This window comes from Hemiscyllium ocellatum, chromosome 24 (assembly GCF_020745735.1).
Source record: "Hemiscyllium ocellatum isolate sHemOce1 chromosome 24, sHemOce1.pat.X.cur, whole genome shotgun sequence".
NCBI classification, from domain to species: Eukaryota; Metazoa; Chordata; class Chondrichthyes; order Orectolobiformes; family Hemiscylliidae; genus Hemiscyllium; species Hemiscyllium ocellatum.
This window is the reverse complement of record NC_083424.1, coordinates 16,282,584-16,305,977: the sequence shown is the minus strand read 5'-3', so window position 1 is coordinate 16,305,977 and position 23,394 is coordinate 16,282,584. Positions and strand designations below refer to the sequence as shown.

General features: G+C 47.2%; 1 protein-coding gene across 1 annotated transcript in view; it reads right to left on the bottom strand.

Annotated features, from left to right (window-relative positions):
* Positions 1 to 23,394, bottom strand: part of LOC132827449 (rabphilin-3A-like) — a 120,720-nt gene that overhangs the window by 75,271 nt on the left and 22,055 nt on the right. Inside the window, exon 4 of the mRNA XM_060844135.1 lies at positions 8,103 to 8,265. Within this exon, the coding sequence (XP_060700118.1) occupies positions 8,103 to 8,265 (163 nt within the window). The remainder of the gene's footprint in view (positions 1 to 8,102; positions 8,266 to 23,394) is intronic.

Sequence of the window (23,394 nt, the reverse complement as noted above, 5' to 3'; positions counted from 1 at the left end):
TTGACCATGTCTGCTGCATTCTCATCCAAATCATTTTTATCTGTGACAAACAAAAGTGGACCCAGTATTGATCCCTGTGGAACACCACTGGTCACAGGCCTCCAGTCTGAAAAACAACCATCCACCACCACCCATTGTCTCCTACTGACAAGACAATTTTGTATTCAATTGACAAACTCACCCCCAATCCTATGTGAACCACAGAATCCTTACAGTATAGAAACAGGTCATTCGGCCCATTGAGTGCATACCGACCCTCTGAAGGGCATCCCACTCAGACCCACTATTCCCGTAACCCTGCATTTCCCATGGCTAATTCATCTAGCCTGGACACGATGGACAATTTATCATGACCAAACCACCTAACCGGCACTTCTTTTGCAGGAAACTCATGCCAACATTGGGAGAATGAGCAAACTGCACACAGACAGTCGCTTGAGGGTGAAACCAATCAGGGTGCCTAAGCAGCAATGCTAACTACTGAGCCACCATGCTGCCCAATTTGACTGCTAATTAGTCTACCGTGCAGAATCTTGTCAAAGGCTTTACTGAAGTCCATAAAAACAATGTATACCATTCCACCCTACAAGACATACAAGATGATCAGAGGAGTAGGTAGGGTAGACAGTGAAAATCTTTTTCCTAGGATGATGACGTCAGCGTGTACGAGGGGGCATAACTACAAATTGAGGGGTGATAGATTTAAGACAGATGTCATAGGCAGGTTCTTTACACAGAGAGTGGTATGGGCATGGAATGCACTACCTGCTAATGTAGTCAACTCAACCACATTAGGGAGATTTAAACTATCCTCAGATAAGCACAAGGACGATTTTGGGATAGTGCACGGGGATGAGCTAAGAATAGTTCACATGTCGGCGCAACATCGAGGGCCGAAGGGCCTGTTCTGTGCTGTATTGTTCTATGTTCTATGCTCTATATTCTATGTTCTACCCTCAATATTTTTGGTTACTTCCTCAAAAAACTCAAATCGACTTTGTGAGACACGATTTCCCTTGTACAAAACCATGCTGCCTATCTAGCTAGTTTACAACACAGTGGAATGTTAACAGCATGGTTCAATTCTAACACCAGCTAAGATCACTGTTAAGGCCCTGACCTCTCAACCTCACCCCTCACTTGAGGTTTGGTGATCCTCAGGTTAAACTCAACACCAGTCATCTGTCTCTAATGAGAGAGTGGGACTATGGTGATTTTACTCTTGATCAGTCTGCAGTGCTCATTTGCCCTTCCCTATTTTCTCTGAGAGCACTAACAGTCAATCCTGTAGTGTAATATTTGTCAACCACACCTAAAGGTGGATTTGAATTTGAATTTGAATCAAGACACTGTGAAAAGCTTTTTCAGATGAATGAAGTAATTGTTATTTTTTACAAATGTCATCAACATTGCTGTCACGTAGCACTTGTTTTGCAGGTGTGGTGGACTGGCCTCAGTGTGGCCTAAGGAATGAATTTTTTTTTAGGGGATCACTGGCAACAAAGTCACTTGTGGGGCCCTGAATTTCAGCATCATAAAGAGTTTTAAATCATTTGACTGATTGTTAGATATGACAGTGGTCCACTACAATCCCAAACCATCTGTTCTATTGCAGCATTACAGGTTTAATGCGACAATCACAGACTTCCTAGGGAACCGGTTTCTGAATTCATGACAGGAATGCAGAAATTGGAAGAGCACTGAATACGGGCCAGCAGTTTGAGAAATGTTAATGGACCATTTAGTTTGTGGACGGAATAATATTGTGACCCAAAGGAGTTACTGACCAAATGAAATCTAGACTTCTAGAGAGCCATGGAACTGGCCCTTTCCCACAAAGATGCAGTGGAATGGACTCAAATCTCAGGGGTTCATAGACGATATTGTCCTCAATATTGGGTATCCCTTAGCAATACCATAGAGCTAAGTTTCCAATGGATAAAACTCCTGGTTATTGTTTGTTACCAAGCAGGGTGATGGAGTTGAAGGCCACAGGGTTCTAGAACTGGATAGCAAGTTTCTCCACAATATAGTGAGGAGCATTCATGCTGCACTTGTGGCCACAGAGTTCGTCCCAGACAAGACAACTGAAACAGCTGAAACGCATACCACCCAGGCCTTAGGTTGAAGCCACCTCAAGACAGGGCTTTGCAAATAAGACAGCTTGAGGATGAGGAATTGATACAACTGAATTATATCATTGCTCCCAAAGTGACCTCAATTAACATAGGGTACTGGCCACCCGCCACAGATATAGGGATAGACACAGGTGCCGAGGAGCAAACCTTTAGGAAACTCTCATGGGATAACTTCCGTTTAAGTCTGTGAGACACCAAGGTTACAATGGTCACATGCACTGGGGAGTCCTAAAGTATTAGTGTGAACCACTGTAACCCCCGTTATGCCTGGGCAGCAGGCAGTCTGACTCTGGTGCAGGGGCCAGATCTCAACCTTGTGCCAAAGGACTTGCTGCAGAAAATCCACAGATTGACAACAGATCTTTCGAATAGATACTGGCAATCCATATGAAGTCATTGGGAAGTAGCTTGAAACATTCCAAGAGGGCCTCAGGAAGTCAAAAGGCACCAGGGCTAAGATCTGTGTCGACCCCAGAGGCCCATCTTAAACACTTCAAGGCACAGCCGATCTTCTATGCTTTATGTGTCAAAGCAGAGGCTGAAATGGAATGTCTTGAGGAATTTGGCATCATACACACAGTACAATTTGCTGAATGGGGTGTGTCAGTCGTAAAACCTGACAAGCCAGTCTGTGTAGGGATTATGAGTTTACAGTCAATAGTTTCCCATTTAGACAGATACAAATGTGTTGCTGGTCAAAGCACAGCAGGTTAGGCAGCATCTCAGGAATAGAGAATTCGACGTTTCGAGCATAAGCCCTTCATCAGGAATAAGAGAGAGAGAGCCAAGCAGGCTGAGATAAAAGGTAGGGAGGAGGGACTAGGGGGAGGGGCGATGGAGGTGGGATAGGTGGAAGGAGGTCAAGGTGAGGGTGATAGGCCGGAGTGGGGTGGGGGCGGAGAGGTCAGGAAGAGGATTGCAGGTTAGGAGGGCGGTGCTGAGTTGAGGGAACCGACTGAGACAAGGTGGGGGGAGGGGAAATGAGGAAGCTGGAGAAATCTGAATTCATACCTTGTGGTTGGAGGGTTCCCAGGCGGAAGATGAGGTGCTCCTCCTCCAGCCGTCGTGTAGTTGTGTTCTGCCGGTGGAGGAGTCCAAGGATTTGCATGTCCTCGGTGGAGTGGGAGGGGGAGTTAAAGTGTTGAGCCACGGGGTGATTGGGTTGGTTGGTTCGGGCGGCCCAGAGGTGTTCTCTGAAGCGTTCCGCAAGTAAGCGGCCTGTCTCACCAATATAGAGGAGGCCACATCGGGTGCAGCGGATGCAATAGATGATGTGTGTGGAGGTACAGGTGAACTTGTGGCGGATATGGAAGGATCCCTTGGGGCCTTGGAGGGAAGTGAGTGTGGAGGTGTGGGTGCAAGTTTTACATTTCCTGCGGTTGCAGGGGAAGGTGCCGGGGGTGGAGGTTCTCCCACCCTGCCCCCTGTAAAAACGCCATCCCATATTCCCAATTCCTTCGTCTCCGCCGCATCTGCTCCCAGGAGGACCAATTCCAACACCGCACAGCCCAGATGGCCTCCTTCTTCAAGGACCGCAGATTCCCCCCAGACGTGATCGACGATGCCCTCCACCGCATCTCCTCCACTTCCCGCTCCTCCGCCCTTGAGCCCCGCTCCTCCAACCGCCACCAAGACAGAACCCCACTGGTTCTCACCTACCACCCCACCAACCTGCACATACAACGTATCATCCGCCGCCATTTCCGCCACCTCCAAACGGACCCCACCACCAAGGATATATTTCCCTCCCCTCCCCTATCAGCGTTCCGCAAGGACCACTCCCTTCGTGACTCCCTTGTCAGATCCACACCCCCCACCAACCCAACCTCCACCCCCGGCACCTTCCCCTGCAACCGCAGGAAATGTAAAACTTGCACCCACACCTCCACACTCACTTCCCTCCAAGGCCCCAAGGGATCCTTCCATATCCGCCACAAGTTCACCTGTACCTCCACACACATCATCTATTGCATCCGCTGCACCCGATGTGGCCTCCTCTATATTGGTGAGACAGGCCGCTTACTTGCGGAACGCTTCAGAGAACACCTCTGGGCCGCCTGAACCAACCAACCCAATCACCCCGTGGCTCAACACTTTAACTCCCCCTCCCACTCCACCGAGGACATGCAAGTCCTTGGACTCCTCCACCGGCAGAACACAACTACACGACGGCTGGAGGAGGAGCGCCTCATCTTCCGCCTGGGAACCCTCCAACCACAAGGTATGAATTCAGATTTCTCCAGCTTCCTCATTTCCCCTCCCCCCACCTTGTCTCAGTCGGTTCCCTCAACTCAGCACCGCCCTCCTAACCTGCAATCCTCTTCCTGACCTCTCCGCCCCCACCCCACTCCGGCCTATCACCCTCACCTTGACCTCCTTCCACCTATCCCACCTCCATCGCCCCTCCCCCTAGTCCCTCCTCCCTACCTTTTATCTCAGCCTGCTTGGCTCTCTCTCTCTTATTCCTGATGAAGGGCTTATGCTCGAAACGTCGAATTCTCTATTCCTGAGATGCTGCCTAACCTGCTGTGCTTTGACCAGCAACACATTTGCAGCTGTGATCTCCAGCATCTGCAGACCTCATTTTTTACATTTAGACAGATAACCTATGGCAATCATAGAAGACTTGTGTGATAAGCCAGGGTGGGGGGTCATCCATTTTCTAAAGCAAATATAAGTCATGCCTACCTCCGTCTGAAGCTTGAGGGGTCATTCAGGGAGTATGTTACTCTAAATACTCACAAGGGCCTGTATGAGTGCACTCGTTTGCCCTTTGGGCTATATTTGCCTTGTGCCATCCTTCAAAGGGTAATGGAGAACATGCTCCACATAGTGTCCAGAGTGGCAGTCTATCTGTCTAATGTTTTAATTTCAGCAGCTACTGCAAAGGCACAGTTGGAGAGTTTGGAGGAGGTCTTAATGGCATTTTTCTGAGGCTGGCTTCTGGCTAAAAAAAGGGAATAATGTGTGCTCCAGGCAAATGAGGTAATGTACCTCAGGCACAACACTGACAAGAATGAATTATACCCTGTCAAAGAGAAAGTAAAAGCTATGAAAGGGGCTCTGACTCCAAGGAACACAACAGAATCAAAGTTTTTCCTAGGTCTCAAAACAATTACCAGGAGATATAGTCCATGTAAGGAACTTTGGCAATGGCTCTCCATGGATCCTGGGAGTTATCCTTAATAAAAGGTACTGGTATACATGGTCAAAACCAGGCGATCGCAAAAAGAAGAGAGACCCAGGTTGAAGTCCCACCTGCTCCAGAGGTGTGTAATAATAACTGAACAGGTTGATTAAAATATCAGGTTAATAATAATTTTTTTAAAAATGCAGACCCAGGGATGGGTCTGTCAAATCATCAGACCAACTGGCACTAGTCTATGCATGCCGTAAATAATGGCTTTATCTTGATGTTCAACAGTAAATTATGTTCCTTTCCAGTTAGGCTTCCTGATTTATTACATATTCCTAGCAATTTGCTCTTTTTAAACATCCAAAAGATAACAAATAAGAAAGGCGTTAATGGGAGGAAAGATCTTATAACATTTTTTATCTTGAGGGACAAAGTATTTGACAAATAGGACTAAAGGCAAACAAATCAGCAGGATCTGATAGTTTGTGTTACAGGAAGTGGCTGCAGAGGTGGTGGAGGCTTGACAGAGTAAATACTGAGAGGATGTTTCCCCTAATTATGGGGGACTTTAATTTCCCCAATTTCTCCCTAATGGGAGAGTCTAAGACCAGAGGGTATAGATTCAGAATAAAGAGGCAGGGTCTAAAAGTGTGGTGCTGGAAAAGCACAGCTGGTCAGGTAGCATCCGAGGAGCAGAAGGGTCGATGTTTCAAGCATAAGCTCTTCATCAGGAATAAGTGAGGTCTGCAGATGCTGGAGATCAGAGCTGAAAATGTGTTGCTGGAAAAGCGCAGTAGGTCAGGCAGCATCCAAGGAACAGGAAATTCGACGTAGGGCTTATGCCCGAAACGTCGAATTTCCTGTTCCTTGGATGCTGCCTGACCTGCTGTGCTTTTCCAGCAACACATTTTCAGCTCTTCATCAGGAATGTCAACATCAGAATAAAGAGACATCGATTGAAGACTGAGATGAGAAATTTCTCCTCTCAGAGAGCTGGGAGTTTTTGGAACTCCTTGGCAGAGAAAGCTATGGGGGCAGATTCCTTGTGGATGGCTAAGGCTGAGATAGATAGATTCTTGATTAGTCAGGGAATCAATGGTTATGGAGAGAGGGTAGGAGATGGACATGAGGAATGTCGGATCAGCCAGAGTCCTATTCAATGGTGAAGCTAGCTCAAAGCTAGCTCGAAGGGTTGGCATGCTCTTAGCTTTGAGGTTCTTTTCTACAATTTTGATTCCCAAATTTACGAAGGGACATACTGGCTTTGGAGGCATTTGGGAATAAATGGGTTGATTTATCAAGAATGGCTAAACAGGTTAGGCCTTTATTCATTAGAGTTAAGAAAAATGAGGGGTGATCATATTGAAATCTACAAGTTTCTGAGGGAGCTTGACAGGGTAGATGTTGAGAAAATGTTTCCCCCTAGTGGGTAAACCTCAAATGAAGGCAGATCGTTACAGAATAAGGGGACAGTGATTTAAACATAAGATAGAATTTCTTCTTCCAGAGGGTCATGAATGACTGGAATTCTCTACCTCAGAGAGTTGTTCATGTTGGATCACTGAAAATATTTAAAGCAAAGAGAGATTGTAGAAATATCAGGAAGGTGAGGGCTGTGAAGAGCTAGCACCAAAGGAAAGTTGAGGTTTGGGGCAGATCAGCCATGATTTTATTGAATGGTTAGAGAGCCTTATTCCTGCCCTTAATCCTTACATGCTACATTTTCAGCTGCTAATGAATTTTGGAATTTTAAGCTCACATTATACATAAAAAATTGTGTAAAAGCGTCACATTTTACATGTTTTTCTTATGTCCTATTTCTGGAAAAGCAGTCTTTTTGAAAAACCAGAGAAAGAACGTTGCATGTCTTTATATTCCCGCCTATCTCCACACGGCTGAGGTATTGTCTTCTGCCTTTCCTGCACTGTCTCTGAATTTCCTGCGTGGCTCTGTATGCAAGATAGATTCAAACTCTCTCCTTGCATGCCCTTCAATTTTCAGCTCTCCACCGGGGATACTGTATAGTTTCACGGCATCTGACAGTCTTCTATCAAATGACCTCAGTGGTCAGTCTTTAATTGTGACCCTTTGTAACAATAACTGTGAAAAGTGATCCTGTCCTCACTTAGGAAATGGCATCAGGTACTATCCAAGAGAGAGCTGTGGGGGCAGGGTCCTTGTGTATGGTTAAGGCTGAGATAGATAGATTCCTGATAAGTCAGGGATGGTAACTGAAGCAGGAATCCTGCCCAAGTGAAAACTAACTGGAGAATCTAAATTTACACAGTCCAACACTGACAGACTATAGTTTTGAACTGAATTGAATTAGGTTTATTGTCACATGAGTACAGTGGAAAAGTTACAAGTTTCAACTTACAGCACCATCTTAGGTATGAAGTACCAAAGTACACCATCATGGTACACAGGTGAAAAATAAAGAAAACTCAGTTAAAAAGTTATATATTACAGTCCTCTTATTAAAAAGTTGAAAAACAAAGAAACACAGTGAACAGTTCAATATCTTAGTCCATTAGGGTGTGGCCATTCTAGACTTGTACTGTACTCTTCACAAGGGCTTGACCTGCCCTGCCCCTGCCCTGGGCTGCCGGATCTCACCGCCCTGCAGCCTGTTCCTGCCCCTGCCCTGGGCTGCTGGATCTCACCGCCCTGCAGCCTGTTCCTGCCCATGCCCTGTGCTGCTGGATCTCACCGCCTTGCATCTTGTACCTTTATCTCCTCACTCTCCCTCACCCATGCTGCCTGCTCCTGCTCTCCTACTAGTCGCCATTTTTGACCCCAATCTGATTTTGAACAGAGTTTTGACTTACCTCTTGTGAGCTTGTGAGAGGTTTTCTGCTCTGGACCTGGTGGTATCTGTGAAGGATGTTCTCCCTTCGCCAATTCAAGATTCTGTTTGTTAATCGGCATTGGTTCTGGCAGCACCTGTTTGGGCAAACCTTTAAAAAACCAAGCGCCGGAGCGTTTCCAGACCTGGAGTGAAAAATTCAATTTAGTCGTTAACAAAAACTGTCAAATGCAACACCAAACATCATTTTGGTGTGCTCATCGAGGCAAAGAATCTAAGTTTTGTGAATGGAATGAATTTCTACTTTAGATATCTAGTGCTCATATGAAGTACCGGAAACGTCCGGGCCAGTTGTAAGATGGTTTAAATTGTTCCCCCATGTGAGATATCCTTGACTGAATTGTAATCACTGTGACAAAGAGTTGGATAGAGCTCTCAAAGATAGTGGAATCAAGGGTTATGGAGATAAGGCAGGATTTGGATACTGATTAGGAATGATCAGCCATGATCATATTGAATGGCGGTGCAGGCTTGAAGGGCTGAATGGCCTACTCCTGCTCCTATTGTCTATTGTCTATTGACATTTGTGCTTCCCACAGTGCCTTCTGAACCAGGTTTCCGTTATTCAGTAGTTCCATCAGTTTGAGTTTGTTCATGCTCTTTCAGCACTCATATTCCCAAATGTGGACCAGTTAAGGTAACCAGCGTAGTCATGAAGCCTTAATAAATCGGGCAGTAAAGGGGATGTGAGCATCAGAGGTACAGTTAGTAAGTTTACAGATGACATCAAAATTGGAGGTGTAGTGGACAGCGAAGAAGGTTACCTCAGATTACAACAGGATCTTGACCAGGTGGGCCAATGGGCTGAAAAGTGGCAGATGGAGTTTAATACAGATAAATGCGAGGTGCTGCATTGTGGAAAAGCGAATCTTAGCAGGACTTATACACTTAATGGTAAGGTCGTAGGGAATGTTGATGAACAGAGACCTTGGAGTGAAGGATCATAGCTCCTTGAAAATGGAGTCGCAGGTAGATAGGATAGTGAAGAAGGCGTTTGGTATGCTTTCCTTTATTGGTCAGAGTATTGAGTACAGGAGTTGGGAGGTCATGTTGTGACTGGTTGGGCCACTTTTGGAATATTTAAAATCTGATTGAAGATTTGTAGCTCGGGTATCCGTTGTTGTGGTTCTGCTCGCCGAGCTGGAAGTTTTTGCTGCAAACGTTTCGTTCCCTAGCCAGGGAACGAAACGTTTGCAGCAAAAACTTCCAGCTCGGCGAGCAGAACCACAACACTTTTGGAATATTGCGTGCAATTCTGGTCTCCTTCCTACTGGAAGGATGTTGTGAAACTTGAAAGGGTTCAGAAAAGATTTACAAGGATGTTGCCAGGTTTGGAGTATTTGGGCTGTAAGGAGAGGCTGAATAGGCTGGGGCTGTTTTCCCTGGAGCATTGGAGGCTGAGGGTTGAGCTTAAACAGGTTTATAAAATCATGAGGGGCATGGATAGGATAAATAGACAAAGTTATCTTCCCTGGGGTGGGGGAGTCCAGAACTAGAGGGCGTAGGTTTAGGGTGAAAGGGGAAAGATATAAAAGAGACCCAAGAGGCAAATTTTTCATGCAAAGGATGGTACATGTATGGAATGAGTTGCCAGAGGATGTGGTGGAGGCTGGTACAATTGCAGCATTTATAAAGCATCTGGATGGGTATATGGATAGGAAGGGTTCGGAGGGATATCGGACAGGTGCTGGCTAGTGGGATTAGATTGGTTTGGGATATCTGGCCGGCATGGACGAGTTGGACCGAAGAGTTTGTGTCTGTGCTGTACATCTTTATGACTCTAAGAAAAATGGTCGAATGTGAGACAAAGTCTTACAAGAACACAGTAGGAAATTAGTAGAAAGCAATATGGAGAGGAGTGGTCAAGCTCTTCATTCGTACTTCAGATCATTGATTAAAGGCAAGCGAAGGCTACAGGAGAAGGGAGTGAAATGGTTAAAAATGAGAAAAAAGACTGAAAGGAATTACCTGGAATTACCTAGAACAGAAACTAGACATTTAGCCGAACCAGTCAACTCAGGACCCTCACACCATTGCTCACTCAAATCAATCAGTATAATCCTCAAATCATTTCTCTCTCTCTTGTGCTAACCTAACCTATGCAGTTACATATTTAATAAGTAATTACACCAGAATTGACAATTTCAAGATTCGTGAGGAAAGCGAGGAAGTAAATAGTGGAAGTTATAAAATATGGACAAAATTAAAAATCACGCAATGTCAACCTGTTGGACTATAACCTGGTGTTGTGTGATTTTTAACTTTGTCCACCCCAGTCCAACACCGGCTCCTCCGCATCATAAAATATGGAGTTGGCCTTAAAATGGTATTGGCTAGGTGTTTGTGGGAGCATAACAAGACTGCATGCTAAAATAGGGAGAGATTTTAATTCCCACATTTCATTTCAAGGCAGAGATTTGGAATCATTACTTAACAGAAAGGAGTGGAAACTGAATAACCGGTATCTATCACTTTTGATGGGATGACTCAGGGAGAAACATGTTAGCTAGGTAGGTTGGAATAGCCTAGAGGTTTGTGAGGCCTGTGCACAAAAGAAGCTCTGTTATCAGACAATCTCTTCAGGTCCATGCACTCGCATTTTACAATTGCCATCTGACTGTTAGGACTGGGGAATGCATGAGTCAGGTCTGCTAACAATGCCTTGTTTTCTTCTGGCCAGAGGCATTAAATTGTGTGTGCGTGCACACCCACACCTTATGTTTCGATGGTGTGTTCAGAATCTGTTTGTGCAACAGGATTGGACAGGGGCCAGTGTTATGCAAATTTTCATTAAGGACAGATGGAGCCATTTGGCTAATTATAAGTAACTTAGTTTAACATCTGTGGAAGGGAAAATTTCACATTTTATTTGAAGTTAAAATTACCACATACTTTCATGAAGGAGCCAACACAAATTTCAGACAGGAAATTGGTGAATCTGGACTTCCTTAAGGAAGTGGATGAAGGAAATTATTAGAGAAAATTAGAGGCTATGGAATGAGGGAGCCATAACAAATAGATTAAAAGCTGCTTGAGAGGTGAAAATAAAAGACCTTAAAAGGAGTTGTTAATAGTGGGTAATGTTCAAGATTCTGTTCTGAAATCTATTTTTGTGCACTGTGTACGTAGGGACGTAGGGAGTGGAGTCCAAATATATTGAGGCCATATGAATATTTCTGAGGATCAAATAAATTCAAAGGTATTTTGATAAAAGACAATGAATGCACAAAACAATGACTGATGGATTCTTTGGGCCATGCCGACCAGATATCCCAACCCAATCTAGTCCCACTTGCCAGCAACCGGCCCATATCCCTCCAAACCCTTCCTATTCAGATACCCATCCAGATTCCTTTTAAATGTTGCAATTGTACCAGCCTCCATAATTTCCTCTGGCAGCTCATTCCATACACACAACACCCTCTGCGTGAAAAAGTTGCCCCATAGGTCCCTTTTATATCTTTCCCCTCTCACCCTAAACCTATGCCCTCTAGTTCTGGACTCCCTGACTCCAGGGAAAAGACTTTGTCTATTTATCCTATCCATGCCCCTCATGATTTTATAAACCTCTATAAGGTTACCCCTCAGCCTCCGATGCTCCAGGGAAAATAGCCCCAGCCTATTCAACCTCTCCCTATAGCTCAAATCTTCCAACCCTGGCAACATTCTTCTAAATCATTTCTGAACCCTTTCAAATTTCACAACATCCTTCCGATCAGAAGTAGACCAGAATTGCACGCAATATTCCAAAAGTGGCCGAACCAACATCCTGGTAAAAACAATGACTGCAGATGCTGGAAACCAGATTCTGGATTAGTGTGCTGGAAGAGCACAGCAGTTCAGGCAGCATCCAAGGAGCAGCGAAATCGACGTTTCGTGCAAAAGCCCTGCATCAAGGGCTTTTGCCCGAAATGTTGATTTCGCTGCTCCTTGGATGCTGCCTGAACTGCTGTGCTCTTCCAGCACCACTAATCCATAACCAACATCCTGTACAGCCGCAACATGACCTCCCAACTCATGTACTCAATACTCTGACCAATAAAGCAAAGCACAACAAATGCCTTCTTCACTATCCTACCTATCCGCGACTCTACGTTTGCTAAGAGGTTTGGTAAAGATGTATCTCATTTAGTGGAAGTTGAATGCAAAGTTTGCTTTTTGTCACTGACACACAGAGTATGGGACAAGGGCCTTAAAAGCGTGATGCTAGAAAAGCACAGCAAGTCAGGCAGCATCTGAGGCACAAGAGAGTCGACATTTTAGGCATAAGCTCTTCATCAGACATTCACCAACATTCCTGATGAAGAGCTTATCTCGAACCATCATCTCTCTTGCTCCTTGGATGCTGCCTGAACTGCTGTGTTTTTCCAGCGCCACCCTTTTCAACTCTGACTTCTCCAGCATCTGCAGTCCTCACATTCTCCTTAAAAGGGTAGTGAGACTCCCATGTTCAAGAGGCTTATTCTTACACTCGGACAAGGAGCAGATTCCATGTTGTAGGTTCTATGTGCATCAGGGTGCATTCCTTCTGATCAGGAGATTCACACTCCATTCACATGGTCCCAAATTATTCCATTTTAAAATCAATGATTAATGTTGTAATGACCGTAACTACACATGTACAGCAAAGGAACGAGTATGGTCGGCATCAACATTTTTATCGTGCAGCACCATATGGCACATAGAAAGGGTTTATTCAGTTACGGATTTATGGAGTAATGCAGTGGTGCTTTGAGAGGTCCTTTTATAGTTGAACAATGTGCGCAATGAGATTTAGTGCATAAGTGTTTGCAGCACCAACTCATTTGAATGTGCTTTCTGTTCTCTGGGAGAAGGCTGTGCTTAAATCTTTATTCCATTTAAATCTAATTCCAATCCCCAAGGCAGCCTCACACAAAGCAATCCAGCTGCTGTCTGAGCAGCTTCACATGGAGTTCATCAGTAGGGGGTGATGTTTGACTGATTTCCCCTTCTGGGTACATGCTGATGCTTTCCCTATTACCAGACAGTTATGATCTGCTAGCTGAGAATGCCTTGTGGTGGCTGACTGTTCGGTCATAACAGAAGCTTTGTTAGAAGAATGCTCGACATCAGCCACACTTTTAATTACATATTTTAAAGAGGCCATTCATAATCAAGTAAAATGTGATAAAATACATATGTGTGAATGAAATAACTGCATAGAGGCTGGTATCCTGTCACCAAGTCACCCTTTATTTACATGTGCTCAGTACACACTCTGGCCAGCGAGCTTGCAGTCAGTTCTTGAACTGAGGAGATTCTGAAACCCTGTTTATATTGGTCAGCTGGGACTCCTGGATCAACCCAGGTTATCAACCCCAGTCAAGGATCTCATTGTCAATGAGAACCACCTGGTGCTCATCACTAGAGTGAAGAAAGGGGTTTTTTTTTTGGGTGAGTACACCAGCAGGTCCCACTCAGATTAAATGACCTGAATAGACTTGACAAGGTCCTGTCTTTCATGTGAGCTCCACCAAATCAGCATCTATACCCTTGCCCCAGAAGGAAATTGAAATGGTGGCTGCCAGTGAGACCTCACATCTCATTTAAACAATCTGAAAGTCGAGGAGAGACCAATTGTCCACATCCCCCAGCCAGAATAATCATGGAAATCCTTGGGAAATGGAAACCTAGATCTGGGATTTGCAGACCTGGTAGTTGCAGGTCCTCCATTAATTAGGTCTTTTTTCTTGTACGCCAACAAACTGAGCATTTTCCCCATCGAAAAAAGAGAAGGAAGCCAGCAGGGGGACATTGTGGGTTAAGAGTGGAACATTGACTGTTGAGGTAACTTTTGGGAAATTGATATGTTTGCTGGCTTGTTGGCAGGCTCGTTGAAACCTTAGCCCCAATCTTAATTCTTTACATCAATCAAGGAGGGAGGAGCGTAGGGCTGAAGAGACCGGATTCCTTGGCACTGGACTGTGGCATTTTAGGTCTCAGATTTCACTTACAGTTCCAGTTCCAGTCTCCTATTCAAAACTAGAGCACATGATGTAAAACCCATTGAGCAAAAAATCGAGAGGTGGGATGGGACGTAGGTGGCTGACATTGCTCGTGATTCAGTGGAATAGAGATCCACACAAGGATGGGTCTGGTAGGGTTGTTCTAAGAACGCCCCAGGAGGGAGGGTAGACTTGAAGGAAATTCACCAAAATTGTCTCTAAATTTGTGTGCCTCCGGTTGCATGATGGTTGTTTAGGCTTTGCTATATTCTTATCTGCATTCCAAAGTTCCGAATTTTCCCTAAGGCTATGATCTCAGGCTGTGTGAGAGTATTGACATGATTACTCAGCATTTGCTAGTTTTATATGTTGAGAACTGAAAATGTGTTGCTGGAAAAACGCAGCAGGTCAGGCAGCATCCAAGGAACAGGAAATTCGATGTTTCAGGCATAAGCCCTTCATCACCTTCCTGATGAAAGGCTTATGCCCGAAACGTCGAAATTCCTGTTCCTTGGACGCTGCCTGACCTGCTGCGCGTTTCCAGCAACCCATTTTCAGCTCTGATCTCCAGCATCTGCAGACCTCACTTTCTCCTCATAATGTTGAGAACACTTGGAGCATGATCAAGAATTGTTCGAAGCTTTGTTCTCCCAAGGGATGACAATCCCATAACAATAACAAAAAACTAAAAAACGTACTCATTTGAAAACGAAATTTAAAAGTCATAGAGTCATTACATCATAGGAGAACATTCAGCCCATCAAGTACATGCTGGCTGTCACTCTGTCCACTTTAAAATAAAAAAGTACTCATTCATGGTTGTGCGCAATGCTGGCTATGCTAGCATTTATTGTTTTTGAGAAGGTAGTAATGAGCATTTTCCCAATAACTGATGCTAAGCTTACTGGGCTCTCGTTTGTTGCTTTCTGTTTCTCTCCCTTTTTTGAATTAAGGAGTTACATTTGCTACCTTCCAATCTAATGGGACTGTCCCAGATTCAAGCGAGTTTTGGAAAATTAAAACCAATTATCAGTTATCTCACTGGCCACTTCTCTCAAGGTCTTAAGAAGAAATCCAATAGGACTGGGCATTTATCAGCCCATGGACCCAACAACACACTCAAAACGATTTAGCTGGTGATTGTAGTCTCCCCGGGTTCCTCCCTCCATTCCATTTTGTATTTATTGCTGTTTCTGGGATCTTATTTTATTCACGATAACAAAGACTGATTCAAGATAGCTGTTTAATTCAACTGCCAATTCCTTTCTTTCTTTTCTTACTTCTCCAGCCTTATTTTCTTTAGGACAAATGCTCACTTTGTATATTATTTTTTTCTTTAAATATTTACTCTTACCAACTGTTTTTGTATTTTGAGCTGGCCTCTCATTCTCTGATTATTCCCACCTTATTATCTTTGCTATGTTTTACATTCCATCTAATCTCTGACCAGCCACATAACTTTGCACAATTATATATTCTATCTTTTAGTTTGATACTACCTTTAACATTTATAATTAACCATGGATGGTAGGGTCCATCCCTTGGAATTTTACTTACTCATTGGAATGTATCTGTTGTGTATATTCTGAAATATCCCCATAAAAGTCTGTTGACCTGTCCCTTATCCTATTTTGTCAATTCACTTTAGCCAACTCTGCTTCAAGCCTTCATAATTTTTAAATTTACTTTTTAAAGAATTATCTTGGACCCACAGTTCACTCCCTTAAAGTGAATATAATGTTCAATTGTATTATGCTCACCAACAGTGTTGTGATTAATTCAGTGAAAATGGGAACTGCAGATGCTGGAGACTCAGAGTCAATTGAAGGGCTCTTGCCCAAAATGTCAACTCTCCTGCTGTTTGGATGCTGACTGACCTGCTGTCCTTTACAGTGTCACTAATTAACCGAATCTCACTGCACAATACCATGGCTTGTTCTCTGGTCGGCTCCAGAATATGCTGTTTTAAGAAACTATCCTGAAAATCTATGAACTTCTAATCTAGGCTCCTTTTCTATTGATGAGGTAGATTCAAAGTTCCCATGATTATTAGTACGCCTTTTTAGTATACTCTCATTAATTTCCTCATTTATGATCTTCCCTGCCACGTGATTACTGCTAGGTGTCTGAACATGAAGTTACCTTGTCTGTATCATTTCTATTTACATTATCAGTTCATCTATTTTGTTTGAAAGCTATGTACATTCAGATACGGAGTCTTTAGCTTTATCTTTTCATTGTCTTTGTAAATTCTAGTCTTAATTATTGGTTGACTTGTAGATTCGTATTTTCTATCCCTTCTGGTCACTGTCTGTTGATCATTTCCTGTATGTACACCTTTGTCCTTGCCTCCTTTGCACTCTGTCAAGAACACTACATTCTTCCTAAAGTGCAGTAACTGGAACAAGATACAATACTAATTATGACTGAAACTCAGTTATAGAATAGCTCAGCATAACTTTCTGATTTGTAATCTGCATCTCTTTATCAAATCTAATATTCAATATGCCTGAGTAACTACTGTCATCACATCCTACCACCTTCAAGGATCTCGAAAAACACTGACCATTTATCCCAAAGATACTGGCCCTTATACTCTATCTGCCTTATTTTTTATTTCAATCAGCCTTATCTTTGGTTCTTCATCAATTATCTTTTAAAAATCCAGATAGAAAACATTTGGTGCTTCCCCTTAACCAATGTTCTCTATTACAATCTCAAAAAAAACATTTTGATTAGTCAAGTAGAATTTGCTTTGTATAAATCTATGCTAGTTTCTTAATTAACTCAAACTCTCAGAGTGCCTGTTAGTTTGGTTCCCCCAATTATTGTCTCTAACCCTCAACCACCACTGTTGTTAGACCAGTGCTTCCCAAATCTGTACCACTGTTAGCCTATTTCGAGGCATGAAAATTGTCATTAAAATCTCAGGGTGAACTGAGAGAGGAGGAGGACAGCAACAATAACTTGGTTTGAGCTTTAGAGCAGCCATTGCTCCTGTGAACCTTTGTCTTCAACAGTTTAGCTTACAACCCCACTGGAGGGTTCCTACCCACAATGTAGGCTGGTAAGAAATATCCTTAAACATTCAGGGTATTCTCTACCTCACGTACATCCTTTGGTTCACCTACATGTTGCTCTATTGCATCATATCTAGTTGGTATGTACAGGGGCTGCAGTGTGGGGAGGCAGTTGATGATGGTGTGCACAGTGACTGCAGTGTGGGGAGGAAGTTGATGATGGTGAGCACAATGGCTGCAGTGAGGGGAGGCAGTTGATGATGGCGTGTACAGTGGCTACAGTGTGGGGAGGCAGTTGATGATGGTGTGCACAGTGGCTGCAGTGTGGGGAGGCAGTTGATGATGGTGTGCACAATGGCTGCAGTGTGGGGAGGCAATTGATGATGGTGTGCACAGTGGCTGCAGTGTGGGGAGGCAGTTGATGATGGTGTGCACAATGGCTGCAGTGAGGGGAGGCAGTTGATGATGTTATGTACAGTGGCTGCAGTGTGGGGAGGCAGTTGATGATGGTGTGCACAGTGGCTGCAGTGTGGGGAGGCAGTTGATGATCGTGTGCACAGTGACTGCAGTGTGGGGAGGCAGTTGATGATCGTGTGCACAGTGGCTGCAGTGAGGGGAGGCAGTTGATGATGGTGTGCACAGTGGCTGCAGTGAGGGGAGGCAGTTGATGATGGTGTGCACAGTGGCTGCAGTGAGGGGAGGCAGTTGATGATGGTATGCACAGGGGCTGCAGTTTAGGGAGGCAGTTGATGATGGTGTGCACAGTGGCTGCAGTGAGGGGAGGCAGTTGATGATGGTGTGCACAGTGGCTACAGTGAGGGGAGACAGTTGATGATGGTGTGCACAGTGGCTGAAGTGAGGGGAGGCAGTTGATGATGGTGTGTACAGTGGCTGCAGTGTGGGGAGGTAGTTGATGATGGTGGTCACAGTGACTGCACTGAGGGGAGGCAGTTGATGATGGTGTGCACAGTGGCTGCAGTGAGGGGAGGCCGTTGATGATGGTGTGCACAGTGGCTGTAGTGTGGGGAGGCAGTTGATGATGGTGTGCAAAGTGGCTGCAGTGAGGGGAGGCAGTTGATGATGGTGTGCACAGTGGCTGCAGTGTGGGGAGGCAGTTGATGATGGTGTATACAGTGGCTGCAGTGAGGGGAGGCAGTTGATGATGGCGTGTACAGTGGCTGCAGTGTGGGGAGGTAGTTGATGATGGTGGTCACAGTGACTGCACTGAGGGGAGGCAGTTGATGATGGTGTGCACAGTGGCTGCAGTGAGGGGAGGCCGTTGATGATGGTGTGCACAGTGGCTGATGTGTGGGGCGGCAGTTGATGATGGTGTGCAAAGTGGCTGCAGTGAGGGGAGGCAGTTGATGATGGTGTGCACAGTGGCTGCAGTGTGGGGAGGCAGTTGATGATGGTGTATACAGTGGCTGCAGTGAGGGGAGGCAGTTGATGATGGCGTGTACAGTGGCTGCAGTGTGGGGAGGTAGTTGATGATGGTGGTCACAGTGACTGCACTGAGGGGAGGCAGTTGATGATGGTGTGCACAGTGACTGCAGTGAGGGGAGGCAGTTGATGATGGTGGTCACAGTAACTGCAGTGTGGGGAGGCAGTTGATGATGGTGTGCACAGGGGCTGCAGTTTAGGGAGGCAGTTGATGGCGTGCACAGTGGCTACAGTGTGGGGAGGCAGTTGATGATGGTGTATACAGTGGCTGCAGTGAGGGGAGGCAGTTGATGATGGCGTGTACAGTGGCTGCAGTGTGGGGAGGTAGTTGATGATGGTGGTCACAGTGACTGCACTGAGGGGAGGCAGTTGATGATGGTGTGCACAGTGGCTGCAGTGAGGGGAGGCCATTGATGATGGTGTGCACAGTGGCTGCAGTGTGGGGCGGCAGTTGATGATGGTGTGCAAAGTGGCTGCAGTGAGGGGAGGCAGTTGATGATGGTGTGCACAGTGGCTGCAGTGTGGGGAGGCAGTTGATGATGGTGTATACAGTGGCTGCAGTGAGGGGAGGCAGTTGATGATGGTGTATACAGTGGCTGCAGTGAGGGGAGGCAGTTGATGATGGCGTGTACAGTGGCTGCAGTGTGGGGAGGCAGTTGATGGCGTGCACAGTGGCTACAGTGTGGGGAGGCAGATGATGATGGTGAGTACAGTGGCTGCAGTGTGGGGAGGCAGTTGATGATGGTGTGCACAGTGGTTGCAGTGTGGGGAGGCAGTTCATGATGGTGTGCACAGTGGCTGCAGTGTGGGGAGGCAGTTGATGATGGTGTGCACAGTGGCTGCAGTGTGGGGAGGCAGTTGATGATGGCGTGTACAGTGGCTGCAGTGTGGGGAGGTAGTTGATGATGGTGGTCACAGTGACTGCACTGAGGGGAGGCAGTTGATGATGGTGTGCACAGTGGTTGCAGTGTGGGGAGGCAGTTCATGATGGTGTGCACAGTGGCTACAGTGTGGGGAGGCAGATGATGATGGTGAGTACAGTGGCTGCAGTGTGGGGAGGCAGTTGATGATGGTGTGCACAGTGGCTGCAGTGTGGGGAGGCAGTTGATGATGGCGTGCACAGTGGCTACAGTGTGGGGAGGCAGATGATGATGGTGTATACAGTGGCTGCAGTGTGGGGAGGCAGTTGATGATGGTGTGTACAGTGGCTGCAGTGAGGGGAGGCAGTTGATGATGGTATGCACAGGGGCTGCAGTTTAGGGAGGCAGTTGATGATGGTGTGCACAGTGGCTGCAGTGAGGGGAGGCAGTTGATTATGGTGTGCACAGTGGCTGCAGTGAGGGGAGTCAGTTGATGATGGTGTGCACAGTGGCTGCAGTGAGGGGAGGCAGTTGATGATGGCGTGTACAGTGGCTGCAGTGTGGGGAGGCAGTTGATGATGTTGTGCAAAGTGGCTGCAGTGAGGGGAGGCAGTTGATGATGGTATGCACAGGGGGTGCAGTATAGGGAGGCAGTTGATGATGGTGTGCACAGTGGCTGCAGTGAGGGGAGGCAGTTGATGATGGCGTGTACAGTGGCTGCAGTGTGGGGAGGTAGTTGATGATGGTGGTCACAGTGACTGCACTGAGGGGAGGCAGTTGATGATGGTGTGCACAGTGGCTGCAGTGAGGGGAGGCAGTTGATTATGGTGTGCACAGTGGCTGCAGTGAGGGGAGGCAGTTGATGATGGTGTGCACAGTGGCTGCAGTGAGGGGAGGCAGTTGATGATGGCGAGTACAGTGGCTGCAGTGTGGGGAGGCAGTTGATGATGGTGTGCAAAGTGGCTGCAGTGAGGGGAGGCAGTTGATGATGGTATGCACAGGGGGTGCAGTATAGGGAGGCAGTTGATGATGGTGTGCACAGTGGCTGCAGTGAGGGGAGGCAGTTGATGATGGCGTGTACAGTGGCTGCAGTGTGGGGAGGTAGTTGATGATGGTGGTCACAGTGACTGCACTGAGGGGAGGCAGTTGATGATGGTGTGCACAGTGGTTGCAGTGAGGGGAGGCAGTTGATGATGGTGTGCACAGTGGCTGCAGTGTGGGGAGGCAGTTGATGATGGCGTGTACAGTGGCTGCACTGAGAGGAGGCAGTTGATGATGGTGTGCACAGTGGCTGCAGTGTGGGCAGGCAGTTGATGATGGTGTGCACAGTGGCTGCAGTGTGGGGAGGCAGTTGATGATAGCGTGCACAGTGGCTGCAGTGTGGGGAGGCAGTTGATGATGGTGTGCACAGTGGCTGCAGTGTGGGGAGGCAGTTGATGATAGCGTGCACAGTGGCTGCAGAGAGTGGAGATAGCTGATGATGGTGTATACAGTGGCTGCAGTGTGGGGAGGCAGTTGATGATGGTGTGTACAGTGGCTGCAGTGTGGGGAGGCAGTTGATGGTGTGCACAGTGGCTGCCGTGTGGGGAGGCAGTTGATGGTGTGCACAGTGGCTACAGTGAGGGGAGGCAGTTGATGATGGTGTGCACAGTGGCTACAGTGTTGGGAGGCAGTTGATGATGGCGTGCACAGTGGCTGCAGAGAGGGGGGATAGCTGATGATGGTGTATACAGTGGCTGCAGTGTGGGGAGGCAGTTGATGATGGTGTGTACAGTGGCTGCAGGGTGGGGAGGCAGTTGATGGTGTGCACAGTGGCTGCAGTGTGGGGAGGCAGTCGATGGTGTGGAGAGTGGCTACAGTGTGGGGAGGCAGTTGATGATGGTGTGTACAGTGGCTGCAGTGTGGGGAGGCAGATGATGATGGTTTGCACAGTGGCTGCAGTGTGGGGAGGCAGTTGATGGTGTGCACAGTGGCTGCAGTGTGGGGAGGCAGTTGATGGTGTGCACAGTGGCTACAGTGTGGGGAGGCAGTTGATGATGGTGTGTACAGTGGCTACAGTGAGGGGAGGCAGTTGATGATGGTGTGCACAATGGCTGCAGTGTGGGGAGGCAGGTGATGGTGTGCACAGTGGCTGCAGAGAGGGGAGATAGCTGATGATGGTGTATACAGTGGCTGCAGTGTGGGGAGGCAGTTGATGATGGTGTGTACAGTGGATGCAGGGTGGGGAGGCAGTTGATGGTGTGCACAGTGGCTGCAGTGTGGGGAGGCAGTTGATGGTGTGCAGAGTGGCTACAGTGTGGGGAGGCAGTTGATGATGATGTGCACAGCGGCTGCAGTGTGGGGAGGCAGTTGATGATGGTTTGCACAGTGGCTGCAGTGTGGGGAGGCAGTTGATGATGGCGTGTACAGTGGCTGCAGTGTGGGGAGGCAGTTGATGGTGTGCACAGTGGCTACAGTGTGGGGAGGCAGTTGATGATGGAGTGTACAGTGGCTGCAGTGAGGGGAGGCAGTTGATGTTGGTGTGCACAGTTGGTGCAGTGTGGGGAGGCAGTTGATGGTGTGCACAGTGGCTGCAGTGTGGGGAGGCAGTTGATGATGGTATGCACAGTGGCTGCAGTGTGGGGAGGCAGTTGATTATGGTGTGCACAGTGGCTGCAGTGAGGGGAGGCAGTTGATGATGGTGTGCACAGTGGCTGCAGTGTGCGGAGGCAGTTGATGTTGGTGTGCACAGTTGGTGCAGTGTGGGGAGGCAGTTGATGATGGTGTGTACAGTGGCTGCAGTGAGGGGAGGCAGTTGATGATGGTGTGTACAGTGGCTGCAGTGAGGGGAGGCAGTTGATGATGGTGTGTACAGTGGCTGCAGTGAGGGGAGGCAGTTGATGATGGCGTGTACAGTGGCTGCAGTGTGGGGAGGCAGTTGATGATGGTGTGCAAAGTGGCTGCAGTGAGGGGAGGCAGTTGATGATGGTATGCACAGGGGGTGCAGTATAGGGAGGCTGTTGATGATGGCTTGTACAGTGGCTACAGTGTGGGGAGGCAGTTGATGATGGCGTGTACACTGGCTGCACTGAGGGGAGGCAGTTGATGATGGTGGTCACAGTGACTGCACTGAGGGAGGCAGTTGATGATGGTGTACACAGTGGCTGCAGTGTGGGGAGGCAGTTGATGGCGTGCACAGTGGCTACAGTGTGGGGAGGCAGATGATGGTGTGTACAGTGGCTGCAGTGTGGGGAGGCAGTTGATGATGGTGTGCACAGTGGCTGCAGAGAGGGGAGATAGCTGATGATGGTGTATACAGTGGCTGCAGTGTGGGGAGGCAGTTGATGATGGTGTGCACAGTGGCTGCCGTGTGGGGAGGCAGTTGATGGTGTGCACAGTGGCTACAGTGTGGGGAGGCAGTTGATGATGGTGTGTACAGTGGCTGCAGTGTGGGGAGGCAGTTAATGATGGTATGCACAGCGGCTATAGTGAGGGGAGGGAGTTGATGATGGTGTGCACAGTGGCTGCAGTGTGGGGAAGCAGTTGATGATGGTGTGTACACTGGTTGCAGTGTGGGGAGGCAGTTGATGATGGTGTGTACAGTGGCTACAGTGTGGGGAGGCAGTTGATGGTGTGCACAGTGGCTACAGTGAGATGAGGCAGTTGATGATGGTGTGCACAGTGGCTACAGTGTTGGGAGGCAGTTGATGATGGTGTGCACAGTGGTTGCAGTATGGGGAGGCTGTTGATGGTGTGCACAGTGGCTACAGTGAGGGGAGGCAGTTGATGATGGTGTGCACAGTGGCTGCAGTGTGGGGAGGCAGTTGATGATGGTGTGTACAGTGGCTACAGTGAGGGGAGGCAGTTGATGATGGTGTGCACAGTGGCTACAGTGAGGGGAGGCAGTTGATGATGGTGTGCACAGTGGCTGCAGTGTGGGGAGGCAGTTGATGATGGTGTGTACAGTGGCTGCAGTGTGGGGAGGCAGT